A 21,959-nucleotide genomic window follows, 5' to 3' on the forward strand; every position below is an offset into this window, starting at 1 on the left:
CTTTTCAAGCGTAGGAAGCCTGACCGCTTCTCTAGCGTGGCAGCGTGGTGCTGTCACACTGCAAAAACTGATGTAAAAATAAGTAAAATGTTCTCAAAATTAGTGTTTTTGTCCTAGATTTGAGCAGGTAAATAAGACTATCTGCCAATGGAATGAGTATTTTGACCCCTAGAATAAGATAATTAGACATACTGCACTTGAAATAAGATGATGGAGATAAATTGTTCCTATTTTAAGTGCAAAAATCTTATTCTATTGGCAGATCATCTTATTTACGTGCTCAAATCAAGGAAAAAGACACAAATTTTAAGAAAATTTAACTTATTTTTAGTTCCGTTTTTGCAGTGCAGCGCGGTTGGGATAACCACAGGTGAGACGCTGTTGGGGGAGGGGGGGGGTTTCCAACAGGACCCCGAGCAAAACACATCAGAGGTGGGTTTGGAGCGGATGAAACAGGCTGAGCTCCGACCTCATGACAATTTGCAAACAGTGCTGTGCTAAGAAAAGAAATAAAAAGAACTCTACTTTTCCTGATGAGTGTGATCAAATATCCAGGTACTTATTGCAGAAGCTCCTGGTGTTTGAAGGGCAGTCTGGTGATTCGCTCAGATCTTAGAGTTGGAGCATGTCTAAAACTGTCTATTGTATAATTAACCCACCCGTACAACAAACAGCTGTTTCCATCCGTCTGTCAGGAGGCCAGATGCATCATTAAAAGCCCGATATTAAACACCCATGCTGATGATGAGCGCACGTAGACGTCCGACACGAGCCGCACAGGTCGCCGCTGACGCCTCTGCCCATTTCTCGCCCGCAGGCTTCATGACGTACGTGGCGGAGCCGCTGTTCGGGGAGTGGGCCCGTTTCTCCGACACGCGTCTGTCTCAGACCATGCTGGGCCACATGGGGCTGAACAAGGCCAGCTGGGGCGGCCTGCAGCAGGAGCAGACCGCCGTCTCCGAGGAGGCCGAGCTGAGCACGGCGGACCCGGACGCAGGAGAGAGCCGCTCCAAAGAAATACCTCAGGGAAGCAGAGAATCCTGACACTTCTTTTTTTTTTTTCTGTTTTTTTTTCTTCGCCCTCTCACCTTTACCCCCTGAACTGTGGCCCCAGGGCCTCACCTCCACACACTGAGGGCCAGCGGAGCTCCCACCGCCGGCCCGGCCTCATGTGAACACCTTGTTGATATGTTGTTGCTTTTGGCCTCCCCATCTCGATTAAACCACTGATTCTTTTTTTTTTTTATTTAATTTATTTAATTTTATAATTTCTCTTTTTGTTTTTTGGCATAGAGCAATACATAGATACCTCATTTGACAACTGCTGTATTTCTCTTCTTTTATTTGCTTCGTTTTTATTTATTTTTTGGGGGGTGGGGGGGACTGTATTTCAGGCGTGAATGACTAAACATGCCGCTTTTTTTTTGTTGTCGTGGATTGTTAAAAGGTGAAAGCAGTATAAAATAAGAGAAAAAAAACTGATTTTTTTTTTGGGGGGGGTGGGGTGTTTTTTGAAGTGCCATTTGAAAACAAAGATTTAAAAAGAGGATTTGACGGACAGCTGGAGTTCGGGGAGATGTTCGAAAGACTTTTTTTTTTTTAGGAGTATTTGCGCCGTGTTGCATCTGTACTGAAGATTCTTCCTTGTGTAAAAACATAAACAAAAAAAACAGGAAAAAAAAAAAAGAAAAGAAAAATGTGACAAGCCCAGTCCTTCTGCTGCCTCTGAGAAGACTGTTTACGCATCGCCGTGCTGGTTGTACTTTCTCACACACCCCACCCCCACCACACGTCGGCTCCGCAGTTTGCCTTCGAAGCACAGACGTAGAAAAAGAAGAGAACCACTCGTCTGAACCGTCGTCGCCACTGTTGAAGCCATGAGCTGAACTTTTATTCAAAAACAAACCAGACGCCATATTAACTCCACCCGTGCTCTACCGTGTTGTTCCCGCACGCCGGACGACGCGCTCCGTCTCCCGCCGCCTCTCGCCTACAAACGAGGCTGACCCACGTTTCTGCGTCACTCACCTGGATCTCCGCTCCATGCAACTCCACTCGCTCAGGGTTTTTACCAGTCTTTCATCCAGCGAACGAGGGAGAAGGAAGGAAGGAAGGAAGGAAGGAGGTGGCTACAGACGACGCAAGGTTGCTGTTTTCCCCTGTTGTTGTTGGTTCGGATCCGCCGAAGGAGACTCCCTCTGCGCAGAATGTCTCTCACAGCCACATGAAACCGGACGGACTGCTCGACTGATGCCTTATAACTATGCACAAACTATGCTAAGTGACCAAACCAACTCCTGTTCCCATCAAGTGCATGGTGTGCTTGCTTCTCTGAATGCACTGTCCCCGACTCATTCGCCTTTTTCTGTTGTGAGGAACAACTCCAGCTTTTTTTTTTTTTTTTTTTTTGTTATTTCCTTCCTTTTTTTGTACAAATACAGAAACGAGTCGAATGAATTGAAACATTCCTTTTTCTTTCTCTCTCTTTCTCTCTCTCGTTTGTCGGGTCCGTCTGTTTCGATTCTGTACAGTGGCACAGGTCGTGTTCGTGTTGAGGCGTTTGGAACGAAAACAGGTGCTTTTCTTACGTTAGCTGATTTGTATTTTTGCTGTAAAGTGCTGTAAGACTGTTGATACAACTGTTTACAATTTGTTGCGACAGCCATTTTTTGGGAAGACTTCAGTGTCGAGCCAGATTTTTTTTGTAAAGGCTTTGCTGTATTGAACTTTTTTGATACATGCCTGTTGGAGTTACGATTTGAATAATAAAAACCCGTTGTTGAATTTTCCACCAGCATGCAGTCGAATGCTTCAAGCCCACGAACTTTGTGGGATGGATCCACACAACAAACCCCCCTTTATTGTAAACAGGAACAGTCCTTTTTCCTCTGATGCGTCTAAATGAAACCCACGGTTGCCTTCAGACGTAACCTGATTTGTAGATGCGGTCCAGCGGTGTGTTAATAGCTGTTATGTGAAGACCTCTGAGGTTTGGTGGAGAAAAGTAGTGAAATAACCAGCATCACTAAGGCCAGACGGGTCGGGGACAATCTCAGGTCATAAATCATCCAAATGGTTGATAGGGCAAGTCACAGCCAGAGGTGGGTAGAGTAGAATGAAATTGTACTCAAGTGAGAGCAGCAGTACTTCAACATATTTTTTTACCCCGCATGTTTTCACTTTTGAAAATGTGACTGTTGAGTAGTCGTCTGGCAATCAGAAGGTTGTGGGTTCGATTCCAGCTTCCTTGCCACATGTCGATGTGCCCCTGGGCAAGGCACTTAACCCCAAATTGCCTACTGAGCTGTGTCTCGGTGTATGGTTAAAAAAAAATGGTAAAATGGACTGAACTTATATAGCGCTTTTCCAGTCATGCTGACCACCCAAAGCGCTGTACACTATAGCCACATTCACCCAGTCGCTCTCACTAACGCGCACACATTTATACACCGAGACGCAGCTCGGTAGGCAACTGATTGCCAGACGTGTTGGCCTAGTGGTTAGAGCAGCACGCTTGCACTCAGAAGGATGCAAGTACCCGGTTCGATCCCCAGTGCCGGCACTCTGGGTCCCTGAGCAAGACCCTGAACCCCTGATTGCTCCCCGGGTGCTGCACATGGCAGCCCACTGCTCCCCAAGGGGATGGGTTAAAAGCAGAGAACAATTTTTTTTTTGTAATGTGTGTTTCAATGACAAAGATGATATTACTATATTTAAAAATGATGAAACTGGTACAGCAAAAATATTCAATTATGCACAATTCTGGCATTTTAAAGACTAACGACAAATTTACAAACAAAGTAACAAATTAGGGCAGATGAAACACTTTTCTAAACAGTGGTTTTCAACATGAAACTGGTTTTCAACATGAAACCAGGCAGTTAAATTATATACATTAAGTTAGGACAGCTCAAAGTACTTCCAATGGCAATATCTACCATTTACTGTAAAGTTACCTGACCTGTAAATTGCTGAATGAGCTCAACAGATAAAATACCATTAAAACAAAGTTTGTGTACAAAGAAGTCGTCTCATTTTAATATAAACTAAGATAAGATAAGATAGTCTTTATTGATCTCACAATGGAGAAATTCACTCGTCACATCGGCTCATACAAAAAGGTGCAGAGTAGGAAAGGTGCATTCAGTTATATACAGTGAATCTTCATATATACAATGGATCAGAAAGAATACCAAAAAATACAAAAAAGGAAATAGGAATGGGCATATGATGTCTCATTTACATTCTTATTTACATTCTTATGCACCAGAGAGATGCATCTCTCTGGTGCATTTCTGGTTGAAGCAAGTTTGTTCTTTATTCAGTGAAGTTAATCATAGTGGATACGAGTAGCCACACGTTTTACTTAAGAGTGGTGATATAACATTTGCTCTAGTAAAAGTAAGTAGAGTGCTGTAAAACTACTTCTAGAAATGTTTTGTTCAAAAAGTTATTCAAGTAAATGTAACTAGTTACTACAGCTGTAGACTTTAAAAGATTTGTCTGTATATTCTACGTTTACTCTGGAGGAGCTGCAGCTCAGGTGGGAGAATCTAATTGTTTAACAGTTCTGTCAGGTCCTGCTACAACCTGCCAATATAAAAATCCCCATTAGTTTGAGCCTGGACGCATTATTAGTTATTTTAGTCTTTAAAATGAGTGCTGGTTGCCAAGATGTGCTGCTGTTGGGTCACTTTCTATATGCAACATTGTGCTCATTTGGTTTTATAATAATGCAGTTTTTTTCCCACTATATATGAACACATTTATCAAAATGGGCTTTCTATGCAAATCTTTGACGTTTGGAAAACAGGAAAACTTATTTTTCTGTGTAATCTTCCAGGTACATGTAGCTTTTCTGTATGAAATGTTGCAGAAGTTTTTCCACAGTAAAGGGGGTTGAGTATAAATTCACAAATCTCTTCCTGGAACCCGGTTTTGTAAAGGTTTTTTTAAAAACGTCATTTTCCTTTCAGAGTTTTAAAATGCATTGAAGTTTGTGGTCATAAATCCAAGGGGTATGAATACTTTCCAAAGGGCCTGTATATGAAATGACCTAAGTCCAAGAATAGATCAGAACGATCCTTTTTCATAAGGCTTTTTAAAAAACAGATTTTATTTGGTTTAGAAAGTCGATTCAACAACAAAAAACAAACCAGGAAGTCAAGAGAGACCAACTTTTATTATGATTTACAACTTCTTAGTGAACTCTTCTGCAAAGCTTTTGACATTTAGAAATTTCTTAATCCCAACCTGTCCTTCCATCATACAGAGACTTAAATAAGCAGCTATACAGTAAAATCATAATAAGGAATGGCAACGTGAACATAATGCTTCAAAATGTCATGAGACTGTAATCTTGGCTGCTTCCCTTCATGTTTAAGAAAAACTAAGAAAATAAAAGCAAAACATGTGCATTGCAAAATGAGGCAAAACCCTGCAGGGCATTAGTGGAATGTATTTGGCTTTTAAAAGGGAAATAAAACACCATAAATTAAAATAGAAATTGCTTGAACTGGTAACGGACCTAAAACTGAAGAGGAAAGTATTTCGCATTTGACCCAAGTACCTTTAATTCGGTACGGGACAAATCCGGGACATTATCCACTGTTAAAAACAAATTACAACATCGTCCTAAACGGCAACATAACTCACTCCCCGTCAAACCAGACTAAAATTCATACATCTTCTTCAACAATACTGCAGCATATTCCACGCGTGCCTCTTCTATGATAAATGAACTTTTTCCTGCTCCTTAAAGATGGGGATGCGTCTGATCACCCGTACCGTGTGCAACAAGTTCAAATTATTACAAAATGAGGTTCATAAATTTGCTAGTGTTTGTGTTCGCATACAGAAAAATCACGTTTGCAGAAATCTAAAGCCGATATAAAGTTCCAAAAAAGTGCAAAACAATCCAGAAGGCTGGATTCTGTGAGATGATTACCGAGTGGTCCGGTCAGGCTGAGCCAGAGAGGATCGGCAGAGGGTCCACAGATCTTCTGGCTCCGCTTCCTCTGGTCAAAGCAACTTCTTCTTTCCCGTTGGCTTTAACATGTGCTGCCCGAACTACAACCAAAGCAGATCAGGAAAACGACTTGCTTACAAACTTAGCTTGCAGACGTTAAGGTTTAGAATCAGATGATTAAAGAGGCGCGTCTCACCAGAGGGGCTTCAGCTTGAGGCTTTGCTCGTGGGGCAGCAACCTTCAACTCTTCTTTGTCGCTTCCTTCAGAGCCGCTGTTTTCCCGAAACCGGTGGGCGAACTTCCGTTTCAGAGCTTCGGCGATGAGACCTGCTGCGTCGGCCGGCTCTTTGGGCTTCATTTTGGCTTCAACTTCCCCTAAACGACTGTTAAAGACAGAGTGACCAAAACGAGACCGCAGGGTAAAAGCACCGAAATAGAAAAGTGTGCGACAGACCTTTTCACGGACCGCAGCTTGACTTTGTTCATGTCCTTCAGGACGTCCAGCATGCTGGGGATGTCTGCTGGCTTTGAACCCACGGCCGTCTGCTCCTCTTTCGCCTTCCCTCTTCTCTCTCTTATCAGCTCTATGGCTGAAAACGCCCGCTGTAGCCCTGGTGCAGGCGGCGGTGGAGGAGGCGGGGGTGGGGGAGGAGGAGGAGGGGGGTTAGCCTCGCTAGCAGCAGCTGGAGGGAAACGGGGAGAAATACAAGTAAATCATGTGGTCTGCTGCCATCTAGTGGAAACATTAGGTATTTAAAGTAGAACGCAAACACATCATCAGTTTATTTAAATTTGAGCCAAAAAGATAAACCGGTCACCTGGCAGTGCAGTTTTCTCCTGAGCCAAGACAATTTGAGCTATCTGAGCTCTGAGTTTGGCAAGTTCGGTCTCCAGCGCGCTGATCTTCTGGAACGCCTCGTCGTTTGCGGCTGCTGGGCCCTGCGGGTCGGGAGCGGCCTCACGCAGGCTGGGCAGGGACCGCCGACGGACGGGCGCTTTCCTCCGAGGGCGAGGCTGCTGGGCTCGAAACATGAAGCCCGGTGGGATGCCTGGCCTGCTTCAACCAGGCCACAGGTCAGGATACATGCAGGCCTTTACAAAAGTATTTACACCCCCCTTCCAACTTCTTCACATTGTTACAACCAAAAAAAAGTTATATTTATTAGACTTTAGTGCGATAGAGAAACACAAAGTAAAGCATTACTAACGGTTGTCCTGTTGACAGTTTATTCCACCCGAGCTGTGGAAAGCCTGCAACTCCTCCAGAGTCACCTCTTAAATGACACCGGTCTTATTAGAGCGCCCTGCCTGTCAAGCTGAGGAGGAAAGCCGTCTCCTGGCAGCTGCTTCGTACTCTTTATATTTTCAGAAGCTGGCTAGACCAGGGCTCTATCAAAGTTTGGGATGTTTTTATTTTTTAGAAGCTAACGCAGCTTTGAACGTCTCAACGTTTAACCCTGACCCGTCTGCTGGGTCTCTTGATCTTCATGTTCCCCATGATCTCTAACAAACCTCTGAGGTCTTCACAGAACAGCCGGATTTATACAGAGATCCAATTACACACAGTGCAGCCATTTACTAGTTAGCTGATTTGTGAAGGAACTCGATTGTCTTGAATTTATTCAGGGGCATCGCTGTAAAGGGGGCTGAATACGAACACATACCCCACCTTTTTAGATGTTATTTGTGTAAACAATGTAAGATTTTTTCTGGTTGTAGGACATGAAATCCCAATAAAATACCCTGGACTTGGTGGAGAAAACGTCCCAGAATGTGATAAAGTTCAACGGGGTGTGAATACTTTAAATCATGCTACAATGTGCGTTCACCTGGGCCTGCCAAAGTTGCCTTCATCTTCCTCTTCATCCCCTTCGATCCAGGCAATATCTGCGAGGGAGGCGACCAGGCTGGTCTGCCTCCTGGCGCTGATGAGGACTCCGGCCTCCTCGGCGTACGGGTAAAGCTGCGGGACGGAGGAAAACCACGTTCAACATTTGCTGCACATGAATACAGCCGTGGCAGGGGAAAACGAGATGGAAAACAAGCATCTGGGAAAGAAAAATCACAAACTCTAAACACGCAACAAACCAGGAAGCAAAACTTAATTTATTACGTACATTAAACATGATTATGAGACGCTTATTATTTTAAACATGTTGGTGCCAGTTGCTCAGAAACCCGGTGAGCCGCTGACATAGGGCTGTGCATAACATTTTTTATAAAGATTAATATTGATTTTAAGAAAAATATTTAATATCGATATACCTCCCAACCCCTAGGGGGCGCTATTACCGCACGTCATTACTCTTCACAGCGAGGAAGTGCAAGTGAGACGAATTTGCGGAACGGCCGACTGGATTTTAGAAGCTCCTTTGTCCCTAAAAATCATACGTTTGGGCACATTTTTGGTTTCTGTGATACGTTAAATGCTTTGAACCAAATGCACTTTATTTTCCTGTTAATATATCAGTGTTCAATAAATTTAACAAATAATATTTGGCTGGTTTGGTTGACTGAATGACTGAGCATTAATTTGAAAGTAACATCGATATTGGAGTCAGATCAAATCAAGCTGAGCTGTATGAAGAATCGTATCGAATCAGCTCAGCCTAGATGATACCCAGCTCTACGCTGATAGGTGGAGGCCGGCGCTGCCTGAGCTTCTGCTGGAGGATGACTGGGCTGATGGCGTTGAAGCCCACGAACCGGACCCTGGAAAACGTCCCTGGGTGGTGGAGGTGAGGCCCCAGGTCGACTGCGTTTCGGCACCCCTCCCTACTGATAACAAGGTCCGGTCCCCGCTGCTGTAAGCCTCTCTCTTGTTCCTACGCAGCTTACTCGGATGTGGATTGCTGTTAAATATGCAAAAAGTCTTTGTCTGCCCACACATGGCCTCGTTACCCGAGAATGATATCACAGCATCAGCTAATCTGTTCATGTTTGTGGCTGGAGCAGAAAAGTCAGGTTTATAATCTTTGCCTACAGGGTGGGTATCATCGATACTTGATTGGAGAGGTTTGCCATGTCGAAATCCCTAAAAACTACGATAAGAAAGTCTGGGCTAAGAGACAGGTGGAGAGACGAGGGAGCAAGAGAGCGAGAGAGAGAGGAGAGGAGGCGAGAGCAGAGAAGAAACTGAGATCTCGAGAGAGAGCGGGATCGAATTCCTCTGATCTCTCTCTACGTCTTCGCTATTTCGCTCTCTCTCTCTCTCTCTCTCTCTCTCTCTCTCTCTCTCTCTCTCTCTCTCTCTCATTACAGTCACAACCTGTCATGCATTTTGTGACAGGCCAACACAGAGTAGCAGATACCTGAAGAAACATTATATATGGTTTACAATAATAAAACAAATTAAATAAAGTCTTTAAAATGTAGGATACATTTGTGTTCAGCTTCTTTTATCTGGGAGCCCTAAAAACTGGAACAGATTCCATTCAGAAGGGATTAAATTAGTTGATTTGTGATTTTTAGTGTCTGAAACACAGCAGTTCTGCAGACGCCTCAGATGTTTTTAAGACAACGTTGAAATAGTATGAAGACCAAGGAAAAAGAAAATGGCAGAAGGTTTAATATGCTATCACAAGGCACCCTGTAACGTTTCAACTATTGCCTTTCTAAACACGTTAATTCATGCATGCACGTTTAAAAAGCAGCGATGGGTTGGATAGAGGAAACGCAGTTAGAGGTAAAACAGCTGGACGGCACATACAGGTGACTCAGTGGCTCTTTAAAAAAAGTCAAGGTTGTTGAAGGTTGCTGAGGAAGACTGACCTAAAGCAGACAGACTGCATTCCTCACAGCGAGGGAGGGCAGCTGGAGAAGAGAAAAAGAAGAAAGAGCAGTTTTGAAAAAGAGATAAAAAGTAGGAAAGCAGTTGAATAAAAATAAATAAATCAGCTGTCAATTAAATCCCCGACAGGTTGGCATTAAAATCTTTAGCCCAAACTGGCAGCGCTCACATTGGGAAGTCCTAAGTGTGACTATGAGGTCAGTGACTCTCTGTGTTTATGGTTCATAAGTGAAAGCAGCCAAAGAAGAAGAAAAACAAACACGGGAGAGGGCGTGAAATTTGTTTGGTACACGAACGCTTGACAGTCTGGAGAAATGGACGGAAAAAACTGCAAAATACAGGACTAAAGCAACGAGTAACAAAACAAAAAATGTTTTAAATCCTGACAGAAACTTTAGATTACAAAAAGAATCCTTTGCAAATACAAAAAAAGTTAAGGCAGCTTTAATCTTACCTGAAAATGAACCCGGGGGCACGGTTTAATGGGAAGAGTTGAAGCGATTCTTCTTACCAAACTCCGTGAAGAACCATAGGGCTTAGCAGGGCCAAAAGCCTGCAAGGAGAAAAGTGGGCAGGCTTATATTATCTCCTCTATTACATGCACTCCAGTTTACTCAGGGGACATAACACAAGAACCCCCATCACTCTGATATCAAAGTAAATTTAATCTGTTCATGGTTTGGATCTGGACCTTCAGGAGATCAGGATGGAATATTGCTTTACGACAGCTAAACTAATCCCTCACTCTCTCTGTGCTTTTCCCATCTCTGTCACCAAGATCTACAAAACAGGCCAAACGTTTGAAAGCAACTTCCGGTTTCTGTTAACAATACCCCTTTAAAAAAAAAAGTATGAGATCTATGAATTTTGAGAAGCATTTGCTGCATAATTCAGGCTTTTGTTTTCATTGATATCAGCTCCACTGTGATGGTGCCAGATTTGTGCGCCATTAAGCGTGAACAGGAACAAAGTAAAGCTCGGTGTAAAGGGGAGAAAAGGTGAGTAAAAGTCACCACTCTGCTGCAACAGTGAAAATAAATCAGCTTGTAAATTGCATGTGTGCCACACTGTTGAAACCAGAGGGGATTTCTTTAAAGAAACCAAAGTCTCAGGAGGAAATATCTGAAAACCATGGCAAAAGATGTGTTCTGACGACCAGCTTCTTTCTTTAATAGTGTATGCATCTAACAAAGTATGCCATTTCCGTACAAATCCAACCTTGCTTCCAAACTTTTGGCCTGTGTTGCAGAAATTGGGGCCGATTGCAATGCTGCACATTCAATTAAGACATATTACACATCTCAAGGAATTAAATAAAATAAAAATAAGGCCATCACTTACCAGGTCCATCTCAATCCTTGCATGCTCGTTACTCATTTCTGTCGATCAGTTTCAAAGACGCAGATAGGAGCATGCCTCCAGATCACCATGATCCACAGGGGGGGGGGGGGGGGGGGGAGCCTGGACAGAACAGCTGAAAACAAAAAAACAACAATGAGATGAACAAACTGGAAATGTAGACATTATCTAATGGCAATCTTTGTTATAATCTAGGTTAATATTTGTTTATAAAAGCAATACAGGTTTGTGCTCCAATATTATCATTAAAGTCAATATTGATAGAGCAAGAGAGAGAGAAAAAGACATTTCTTAATCCAAATAAGTGGGGAAAGTGGGGAAAACTGGGGACAATCTAACAAAGAAAGGTGTGCAGGCCATGAAAACACCCCCGTTCTGACGGGAAAAGCTGCGTTTGTTTCCGTTTTTCCAGCATCACCCTGTCTATCCTCAGCCACCCGAGAAAATAAAACACGCAGGGCAGATTTTCTCGGTCAATGTCACCTTATTACGCCGACGTCTGATTTGCCATTTGGCCGCTTTAAGTCAACAACACACACAGACAGGTTCAATAAGGACGACAGCAGGTGGCACGCGTTAAAACTACATTCCCCACCAGCTAACCGGACTTTCCAGAGCCTCGGTTAGCGGGTCGCTATGCTAACAGACGCTAACGACAGCGGCAACGGGCGGCTAGTCCCCAACTTTCCTTTCCACATTTCTTCTCAAGGTTTCCCCCCACAGACACAGACGTCATGGAGCGTATGAGCGTGTTATTGGCTACCCGCCTGGTGTTCGAGTTGTTACCGTTATGTTCGTAGTTGAAAAAGCGGCTGCATAGACGTTAAACTTAGTGAAAAACGCTGGCTGACAGCTTTCGCTAGTTTTCGGCAGCTTCCAAACACACAACGCGGCGCAGGTTGAGCAGCACACAAGGTATCAAATGTGGGAAGAGCGTTGGGAAATGTATTCTTATCCAATTGGGTTGTGGGAATTGCAGAGAGCTGATTGGACAGTTTGTGTTGATTGACAAAAGGTTTCACCAATCAACATTTAGCATTCGAGCTCCCTTGGGATCTTACGTCTACGTCGGTGCCATATTGTGAGTGGCATTCCGTTACTTGGGTTAAGCGACTGTGGACTGTTGAGGTCTGAGCAGCACCAGGACTTCTGTTTTACATTAGATAGTGAATTATTTTAAGTAGTAATAACAGTTTAGATAAATTTGTTGTTCACAAATGTTTTATTATTATTATTATTATTATTATTATTATTATTATTATTATTATTATTATTATTATTATTGTCACCATCAAATCCATATGTATATGTCACCTTAAAAGTACATAACTCATGTTAAATCTCTGCTTTAATTTATTTTTTTTCTTGATCCACTGTATATATGTGGACGCACTATATACCTCATGCACCTTTTCCTCCTTTGGGCACCTTCTTTTTGATTATTAAGCCGATGTGACAAGTGAATTTCTCCACTGTGAGATCAATAAAGTCTATCTTACCTTATCTTATCTTATTATTATTACTATTATTATTATTGTTATTATTATTATGGTTGTTGTGTTAGGAGTGTAATAATACATCGATTTACATATATGATATGATATATTGATTAAACAATTAACGATCCAATTATATTGATGCAAAATGAAAATATCCATCCATAATGGTAACTTTTAAGATATTGTCTGTGCTGTGTTACAATACCTCTTTGTTGTCCTGTGATTTACTGGTGACCTGTCCAGGGTGTAGCCCCGCACAGGATAAGCAGGTGTAAACAATGGATGGCTGGATTTAATTGTGAAACAGATAAATCTGATCTTCAGATTATTTTAGTAGTGTTGACATGAACGTATGATTGATTGTATATAAAAACGATTCACCAAAGTTAGTTGAACATAAACACTCCTGTTTCTTGTATTCAGAAAAAAAAAAAATGCCAGTTGGACTTTCTTGGTTAAATAAATGTTAAATATAATAGTAACAATTAAAAAAACACCTTCTAAAGTAAATTTGCCACTCATAACATGGCAAACGTAAATCTACGCACACGTTACGGTTAATCAAGTCGCACTGCCCAATCAGACTTCAGGAAATCTTTAGGCGTTTGTTTTATACTCCCACACATCCCGGCGGGAAAATGTCACCCACCCTTGCTGACATCCCGTCGAGGACACAGGAACGTCCTTGATAACAAAACAGCTGCACCCTCTCGGTGTGCCTCAAAACCCAAACACTGAGCTCAGCTGCAGAGAGCTAGCTAAAGAGGCGCAGGGGAAGAAAGGGGGACACAGGCCAAAGTGGTGGAGAAAGCGCTTTCGTTTACGCTCTATTTCAGCTCGTTTCGTAACGTAACAGCCGGTCCTGGCGTCGGTGTTGTTTACGCACTGGCTCAAACGATCCGAGTTTGGCTCGGGATTTTCACGACCAGCTGACATAAAGCTAGCTTTCGACCACGGTTTGTTAGCTTAGCCTGGCCGCAGTCGGCCGTGCACCACAGGGCGTGATTTAAGGTGAGCCTGGGGACAAAAACGAGGCTTTAAGTTGACCGCTACGAACAGTTTAACAAGTAAGACTTAAAGTATTTTTGTGAGGGGGGCATTATTTTCCCAAGGTATCCTAACCACCACTCCCCATGTTGTCTTTTGTTTCATGTGACAGCTGCGGGTTTTATTGGTGTGTGTCAATAAAATCAATCCGTACCAGCTGGTGTAATATGGCACATGTCATTGATTGGGGATTATGTAAATCCCATCAACACTTCTAAATCAGCATGTTTTTTTAAAAGCCATCAAGCCAAATGCAATTAATAGAATTATTTTCTAGGTGGTTAATGCTAACTCAATATTAATTTGTAAGATATTTCATCAAAATGAGTAACAAAACAAATATTGATGTGTTAATATTGCGTTATTATAGGCTATAGCAGGTGCTATTGAATAAAGCATCTTATATATGTTTATATATATATATATATATATATATATATATATATATATATATATATATGTGTGTGTGTGTGTAAAAACATACATGACATGTGTATTTTTGTATACTATATTTATAACTTATTTCATTACAAATATGTAAAGTGTGTTACTGATGCGTGTGTTTACGGCACATCCTGAAAGTATTCACCCCTTTTCTAAAAAAAAATTCACCTTGCAGACTCATTCTGTGACCAACTAGAATGCAGTTCTCTTTTTAAAAGATAAACATTTTTAAAAGTGTAGTTTTTTTGGGATTTGCATATTTATTAATGATGTAAAAAAAGAAGTGAATTGGAATATTAGTTGTTGAAGCAACTTTGCTAGACGTCACAGCTTCTTTGGCGTGTCTCTACAAGCTTGGTACGTTTATTTTTGGGGCGTTTCGTTGCAATTCTTCTCTGCAGATCCTCTCCAGCTCAGCCAGGCTGGATGGAATGTGTCACTAGACGGCCATTTTTAGCTCTTTCCAGACAAGCCCAATGAGATTTAAGCCGGAGGTATAGTTGGGCCACTCGAGGACGGTCGCAAATTACTCCTGAAGCCTCTAATTCGTAATATTGGCTGTATGCTGTAGTCCGTTGTCATATCGGAAGATAAATATTCACTTTGGTGTGAGCTCCAGACAAACCTTGAAGCGGGTTTTCTTATGAAATCAATCTGAATTTGGCCACTCTAACGGAGAGGCCTGATTCGCAGGGTGCATTAGCAATGGCTGGCCTTTTGAGTTGTTTCTCTCATCTCCACAGATCAATCAGGGGTTTTGTGCTTTGGCACAATCTGGTCTCAAAGGTCTACAGATAATTCGACTTTCAACTGTGAGACCTAAACAAAGACAAGCTGGTTGCGTTCCGAGCCATGTTTGGTCAGCTATATGCTATTTGATTTGTTTATATATACAGTGATCATTTAATTTAAGAGAGCGAAAAATTAACGTCCACTGCAGGTTGTTTAATATGTAACATTACCTGTAGCCTGAAGCTTTGCTCAAATCAACTGAGCATTTATAAGGTTTCAGCTTTATTAACCTGTTAACCGATGCTATAAATTACAGTTTTGCCTTCAACTAAATAAAATAAAATAAAAAAATCTAGGAGAAAATTCAGATGAAAAATCTAATAATTTTTTCTTCCCACTAAAGGGAACAGGTTGGTTTGATGCGCGTGCCGTCAAAGCCAGAGGCACCATGAGTGCGGAGCTGGATGCGTTGACGGTGGTCAACCAGCTGAGAGATCTCGCTGCCGATCCCCTCAACCGAAGAGCCATAGTTGAAGACCAAGGCTGCCTGCCGGGTCTCATCCTTTTTTTCGACCATCCTAACCCACAGGTCGTCTACTCGGCGCTGCTGGTAAGCATTGCCTGCCGTATACGGGAGTCTGTACAGTTCCGATGTTTTCTACCATCGTGCAAACATGCAGAGATGGAGTACTTCTGTATTAATAAAATGTCATAAAACGTGTTACATTAAACTTGCCCTAGCTGGGTTTTTCTACTGTTGAATCTGTTGAATTGATTTTTATTATTTCTGGCTTGTTTTTGCGCCGCTGCCTTTTGTGGCGCATATACAGTGCAGACTAGGGCTGGACGATAATTCAATAACTATATATGTCGACCGATAGACGTATATCGATGATAGAAAAAAGGGTCAATAAAAATTTCAATAGAACAATTTTCCTTCCTTTTGCATTCTAGCCTATCATGTAGGTTAATATTACAGTCATTACATCTGCCCAACCAATCACAATGCAGACTCAGGAAGCTCTGTCTCCAAGCTCCGCCCCCTTCAGAGTTCAGAGAGCACACATTTTTTTCTTTTTTCTTTTTTTTTAAACTTGTAGTTTTGGTAAAAAGTTGGTTGAATAAAGGGTTGAGTTTGAATTTATTTTTTGTGTGTTCTGTATCTAAAAACAGGTCATTAAGCAACAGCATAAACTGGCCATGGCTGAACTTAAAATACATGTTTTGAATATGTTGATAATTATCGATATCGATCAATATGATTTCTATTTTATCGATATCTTTTTTTTCTGCATCGTCCAGCCCTAGTGCAGACGCCCTTACTGCGTTTTAATTCGCTTCAACTGTTTTGTGCAGCAGGCGCATGACCTGTGCCTGCTGGCACACATTTCAGCTGTTTTTATGTAAGGAACCCATAAAACACGGACACAAAAGTCAGAGCTTACGTAACATACGTGCAGCAGCCCATGGGCGGCCCGCTTACGGTGGTCCTCCATAACGGAGCTTGTAATAGGAGACAGATAAAAGCCGCCCTTTCCCTCTGCAGGCTGTGCGCTACCTGGCAGAATGTCGGGCCAACCGGGAGAAGCTGAAGGGCGAGTTGGGCATGATGCTGAGTTTGCAGAATGTCATGCAGAAGTAAGTCTCTTGTCTCCGCTGCGTCAGAAACGCATGCTTGCGGCGCCCTTTTCTTTTCATAAAGCCATAACCCGGGATTTATTTTCGCTGTCGCACGGCGGACAGTGTTTGGCACGCTACGACGTTTCATCGACAGGATGTCGGTTTTCACTTGTCATCTCAGGTCGAGTGTTATTAAAGCTGAGCTGCTGCAGGGTGGCAGTGCTGTGAAACGCCCTCTGTGCACGCAGTCGACAATAAAAAGAAAAGAAAAAGTCTTTCACCTTTAAATTTAAATGGGTTTAGTTAACATTACAAGTACTGTGCCGCATGCCTTCTGTTTTAAAGTAAATTCCTGAAAATCTGTGAAAGCAAAACAACAAAAGTGACGGCCCCTCGGGTCGTGTGATATGGAAGTTCAGCTTGTGGAGGTGCCAGACTTGATTACGGTTTTATTTAAGGGTCGGTGGTGACGCTGCGATAAGCCAGTCCCTTTTATGTAGTCAGGATTTAATGGGCTGCATTAATGGGACACTGCAGCAACATATGGAAAATACACTTGATACAGTGTTTTGTTTATAGGATGTAAAGTGGATGGTGAGCTTGGAGCAGCTCAGTGTTTTTTTTTTATAGTTCATGTGCAGATGTTAACATATTTACCCATAAAAGTTAAATGGACTGAACTTATATAGCGCTTTTCCAGTCATGCTGACCACCCAAAGCGCTGTACACTATAGCCACATTCACCCAGTCGCTCTCACCAATGCGCACACATTTATACACCGAGACACAGCTCGGTAGGCAATTTGGGGTTAAGTGCCTTGCCCAAGGGCACATCGACATGTGGGAAGGGGAAGCTGGAATCGAACCCACAACCTTCTGGTTGCCAGACGACTACTCAACCCATCAAGCCACAGTTGTACTAAACATTTATTTGCGTTGCATCAAAGGCATTATTACAGTTTTATACATTAGGAAAAAAAAAGGGACTAATAAGGGCTGGGCAATACGGACCAAAAATATAACAACTCAATATTTTTTAAGCTGAATGCCGATGTACGACATTTATCTTTATGATTTTCTTCTCAAAGCTTTATCCCAAATGTCTGACAGGCACATTTATGAACACAAAGCTGTAGATAAATATGAGAAAAGCTGAATAAAACTCTACTGGAGTACATAAAAGTATAAATATAACGCAACTCATCTTGTATCTCAGCCCTATGACTAATCTCTGCATCCAGGTGAGCGCGTCATTCTCACACGTGTGTTTCTGGTCGCTCTGCTCTCTTGTCCCCCTGAAGGAGCACGTCCCCCGGGGAGACCAAACTGCTGGCGTCTGAGATATACGAGATCCTGCAGTCGGCCGGTAAAGAAGAGGCGGAGCAGGCCGAGGCAGCCGCTGCCTCCTGCCGACGTAAGGCGCACTTCTTCCTGGGCTCCAACAACAAGAGGGCCAAAACTGTAGTTTTGCACATTGACGGACTGGACGACTCCGTAAGTGTCGGCAGAGTGCGTCAGGACTTCACCCCCCCGCACCTTTCACATTCAAAACAAACACCCGCAAATATCTCTTACGGCTCAGCGTGTCTGCTGCCGTCATGATCGCAGATCTGCCACGCCGTCTTAGGCGCGTCTGTTGGGCATCTAAGAGGAGGGTTGAGGGTAGAGGGTTGTAAATGTCAGCCGCTGAACCAGCGGGATGCTGGGATTGAAGCTCAGCACGAAGCCTGCTTCTAGCCAGGTTACGTTACAGCAGGCTGACGGCCTCTGGTGGGCCGTGGAGGCTGAAAACTCAACGTGCTCTGTGTGTGTGTGTAGCATGCGAAAGCGCTGTAGACATTTACCAGACCATGCAAACAGATCTGCAGTTTGGAATACCTTCAGGGTGTGATCGCGTCACGTCTTTCACCTGCTTCCCTTCTCTCGTCAGACTCGGAGGAGCCTGTGCGAGGAGGCTCTGTTAAAGATCCGAGGAGTCATCAGTTTCACTTTCCAGATGGCTGTGAAGCGATGCGTTGTCCGCATCCGTTCCGACCTTAAGGCTGAGGTACTCCTTTAGATAGAGATGAAAGTTCATTGACGGGTAACAGAAAACAGATTTTCTGTGTACTATAATTGGAGAGATTCGTTTCATGACTTGGGATGTCTTCTCTCAGGCGTTGGGAACAGCAATTAACTCCACCAAAGTCATGAAGGCTCAGCAGGTGGTGAAGACGGAGGACGGCGGAGAGGTAAGGACGGCTGGGAGGTGGAAGCTGGACTTTCACTGGTTTAATATAAATCATTACTTATTTAGCATCGGTTTAGTGTAAGTGAAGCTAATATTTTTGTCAGAATATGAGTGAGTGAAGCTAACTTTATGCTAACACCGCTGAGGGTTTGTAATAATAAAGCTTTTGAAATGTGTCTAATGTGACCGTGCAGATATAGAGGCAGCAACAGTTATGTGCCTGTTTCTTTTAATTTTAAAGATGTTTTAGTGATCTACACTCTGTAAGGGGTTGTGTGTGTTTGAATTCTTCATCTTATACGTAAACGCTTTTAAATAATTTGGTTAATCTTTCAATAATGTTAGCTGAATGTAAGCGCTGCTCAACCCTGGTATATCCAGCAAACATGACTGAGCTTAAAAGTTGTTTCCAAACTAATAAAGAAAACTCCAGCAAATTATCTGTTATAAGTTAAAGCTACTAGGAAGTCTGAGCTGTAAAGTTTGGCTAAAGAAAAATGTTTGGAATAAGCAGCCGTTAAGAAATGTCTGGCCCACTCCTGCCAAAACAACCCTGAGTTGCTGCTCCCCTGCAGGTCGCGTTCAGAAGTCTAAATGAGGAGTGCTTTGTTTACATAAACATCCTGATTTTAACCTTCATAGCAGGAGGGAACAAAACCGTGGGTCTGGGTTAAAAAAAATGTTTTTTGGGGGCAAATAAAGTCCCAGAGGTTAAAACATTTCTTAGCTGGATCAGTGGAAACGCATATTTGCTGTGGGGTCCATCCGAAGAGTATTTCCTCGATACCAGGGCTGATTATTTTGGTTTCTACGCTGATTCTTTTTCCTTCACCATATTATAGAAAGTCATGCGATGCCAATGTTATTGGTAAATATAGCCATTGCGATGTGAGTTAATTCCTTTTTTCCCCCTCATATGTGCGTCCAACCAGGGCCGGGTTATCCATAAGGGCCAGTGGGCCACCAACCATGGGGGGGCACCACATGACACATGCTTTAAAAATATATTTTTCATAAATTGTTATATTATTTACTTGAAATTGTTGAAAGACCATGCATTATTCGTTTTGTGTACACTGATGTCACAATAATATTAAATTATAAATAAATCAAGATTTTTTTTGATTTCAACATTTTAAAATGAGATATTTGAATATTGCTCACTGCTCATATGCCTACATGTAGTTGTGTAAGTTAGTATAAATAGTAAATTACATTACAGAAATACCCTTGATTATGTCTGATGTTTTTGACCGGAGGACAGCATGGGTAAGGGGGGGGGGGGGGGCTTTGAGGTATAGTGCCCAGGGACACCACATTGTCTTAATACGGGCCTGGTCCAACCCTCGCTGTGACTTTGGCCTGTTAGGCGTTATCTTCAGTCTCAGCTGTGCCTATCTACAGACTGAATGTTACATTGACTTTCAAAGTGTGGGCTCATGCCACTTGGAATTATAATAGCCAAAGATCCTTTAATATTTTGCACAGGGATCTTAAAATTATAACGTATTTGCGACGTTTTGTGGAGCCTAAATGGTAATCAGATTTCCTGCTTCCCGCCATACGTTGTGTGGCCACCAGGGGGCAGTCATACCCCAGTCATGCCTTGCAACTACCGTTGGAGACTCCTGACTTTACTGACAAACTATGAAGCTATTTGTTTCAAATAATGGTATTTTTAGGTTAATTGTTTGCATTCAATATTTGAAACGAATCGCCCTTCTTATTCTCAGCTTGTTTTGCTCCGTGTCTCTTTTGCAGCTGGTGGTGCCATTCCAGGAGGACTCGTCGGTGCTGGTAGAGGAGAACACGGACATCCCGGACTACCTACCTGAGGACGAGAGTCCATCAGAGGAGCAGGACAAGGCCGTCACCCGCGTGGGATCGGTCACAGATGGCCTGGGCTGGCTCAGCACGGCCGCCAACTTCCTGACACGCTCATTCTACTGGTGACAGCTTCCTATGTTTCTTCCTCCGCTCCCCGCTACGTCCGTTCGCAGATACTCTCAGCATAGTGTTGGACTTCACCCCGGCATCACTAGATTTAGGCTCCCATCTAAACAGCACCCGAGCTGGACTGCCAAGTGGAACATGCAATAACTTTTAACATGTGCATAAATTAGGCCACAAATCCCACAGGAAGCCTGTATGCGCACAACTATAGACTAACTGCAGATATATCTAGAGGACATAGCCAAAGGACTATATCCAACAGAACCAAATAGCTTTCTGGAAACGAGTAACGTAATGTTGAAGAAGTAGATCAGCAGGAGGTCGTTTTAATTGTCATCTCCTTTTGTGCATGAATTTAGTTCCTCATTTACCCGCACCTTTTCCGATGACACTTTGTCCTTTAAATTAGTCCCATTTTCACGGTTTTTCTGTTTTGTTTTTTTTTGCCTGCCTGTTATGTGCCAATCTCGCCCGATGCCTACATCCACGAATAATTTGTGTGCTTTTTGAGATTTCATTGTAATTATTTATTCATATTTCATTCAGATCATTTCAGAGCTCGGAGAAAATGGTGTCGGTTCACAGAAAAAGCCGACACCAGCAAAAACTGTTGCTCATTCAGCCACTGGCTCACACGCATTAGACTGAAGTCACTCCCTGTGACCTTTTTAGGTCACAGGGTGTGAAAAATAGTGCCGGGGCCTCTAAATACATTGGAATGTCATCCAAAAGTTAATTTATTTAAGTGATTCAGTTCAAAAGGTGAAGGTTAGGTACAGATTTTTTTCCACACAGTGGTGTATGTCAAGCGTTTGTTATGTAAGTATTGAAGATTATGACTTACAGATGATGAAAACCCTAAATTTGTCTAAAATGTTACATAAGATCAGCCAAAAATAATTAGTAATTGGTTTGGGATGTGACAGTGAGAGTGATGCAGCACAGGATTGTGGGTTTTTTTTTAACTGAAGCAGTGTCAGTGGTGTTTGTTTTTTGTTGAAAGCGTAGGAAAAAAAAAAAAAAAAAAAAAATTATTTATATATATATATATATATATATATATATATATAATATATATATATATATATATATATATATATATATATATATATATATATATAATCAGTAAGTATTGGTTATTGGCCATAACAGCAATAGAAATATTGGAAGTCGATATCAGCACAAACTTTCATATCTCTTGCTTTTTACGTCACAGTCGTCTCTAGATTGCAGTTGTGCAACTTCTTTTAATCACACTTTTTCCTTCCACCCAACTTTCCATTAACATGCTTGGATGCATCATTCTGTGATAGCAAC

At 42.4% G+C, this 21,959-nt stretch overlaps 3 protein-coding genes across 8 annotated transcripts in view; 2 read left to right on the forward strand and 1 right to left on the reverse strand.

Moving 5' to 3' along the window:
- Positions 1-2,789, forward strand: part of pde7a (phosphodiesterase 7A) — a 50,650-nt gene extending 47,861 nt beyond the window's left edge. For all 4 annotated transcript variants that reach the window (XM_036124896.1, XM_012879706.3, XM_021325025.2 and 1 more), the window contains one exon: positions 818-2,789. In XM_036124896.1, coding sequence (XP_035980789.1) covers positions 818-1,044 — 227 coding nt within the window. In that variant the 3' untranslated portion in view covers positions 1,045-2,789. The remainder of the gene's footprint in view (positions 1-817) is intronic.
- Positions 2,790-5,163: 2,374 nt separating this feature from the next.
- Positions 5,164-12,042, reverse strand: mtfr1 (mitochondrial fission regulator 1). Its single transcript, XM_012879724.3, has 8 exons — positions 11,904-12,042; positions 11,100-11,232; positions 10,213-10,311; positions 7,798-7,931; positions 6,787-7,022; positions 6,423-6,651; positions 6,165-6,351; positions 5,164-6,069 (listed from the first exon to the last, which is right to left on the reverse strand). The coding sequence occupies exons 2-8, from the start codon at positions 11,133-11,135 to the stop codon at positions 6,022-6,024; spliced, it is 969 nt and encodes a 322-aa protein (XP_012735178.2). The 5' UTR covers positions 11,136-11,232; positions 11,904-12,042; the 3' UTR covers positions 5,164-6,021.
- Positions 12,043-13,325: 1,283 nt separating this feature from the next.
- armc1 (armadillo repeat containing 1) lies at positions 13,326-21,440 on the forward strand. Of its 3 annotated transcripts, none has more exons than XM_012879737.3 (7): positions 13,326-13,683; positions 15,243-15,449; positions 16,386-16,477; positions 17,761-17,968; positions 18,390-18,506; positions 18,616-18,690; positions 20,451-21,440. In XM_012879737.3, the coding sequence occupies exons 2-7, from the start codon at positions 15,288-15,290 to the stop codon at positions 20,640-20,642; spliced, it is 846 nt and encodes a 281-aa protein (XP_012735191.1). In that variant the 5' UTR covers positions 13,326-13,683; positions 15,243-15,287; the 3' UTR covers positions 20,643-21,440. The 3 variants fall into 3 exon arrangements, with proteins under 3 accessions (XP_012735191.1, XP_012735199.1, XP_012735214.1); XM_012879745.3 differs by having other exon boundaries at positions 13,326-13,627; XM_012879760.3 differs by having other exon boundaries at positions 13,327-13,683; positions 17,761-17,953.
- Positions 21,441-21,959: the final 519 nt, after the last annotated feature.

The sequence above is a fragment of the Fundulus heteroclitus genome, chromosome 21, assembly GCF_011125445.2.
Source record: "Fundulus heteroclitus isolate FHET01 chromosome 21, MU-UCD_Fhet_4.1, whole genome shotgun sequence".
Lineage (NCBI taxonomy): Eukaryota > Metazoa > Chordata > Actinopteri > Cyprinodontiformes > Fundulidae > Fundulus > Fundulus heteroclitus.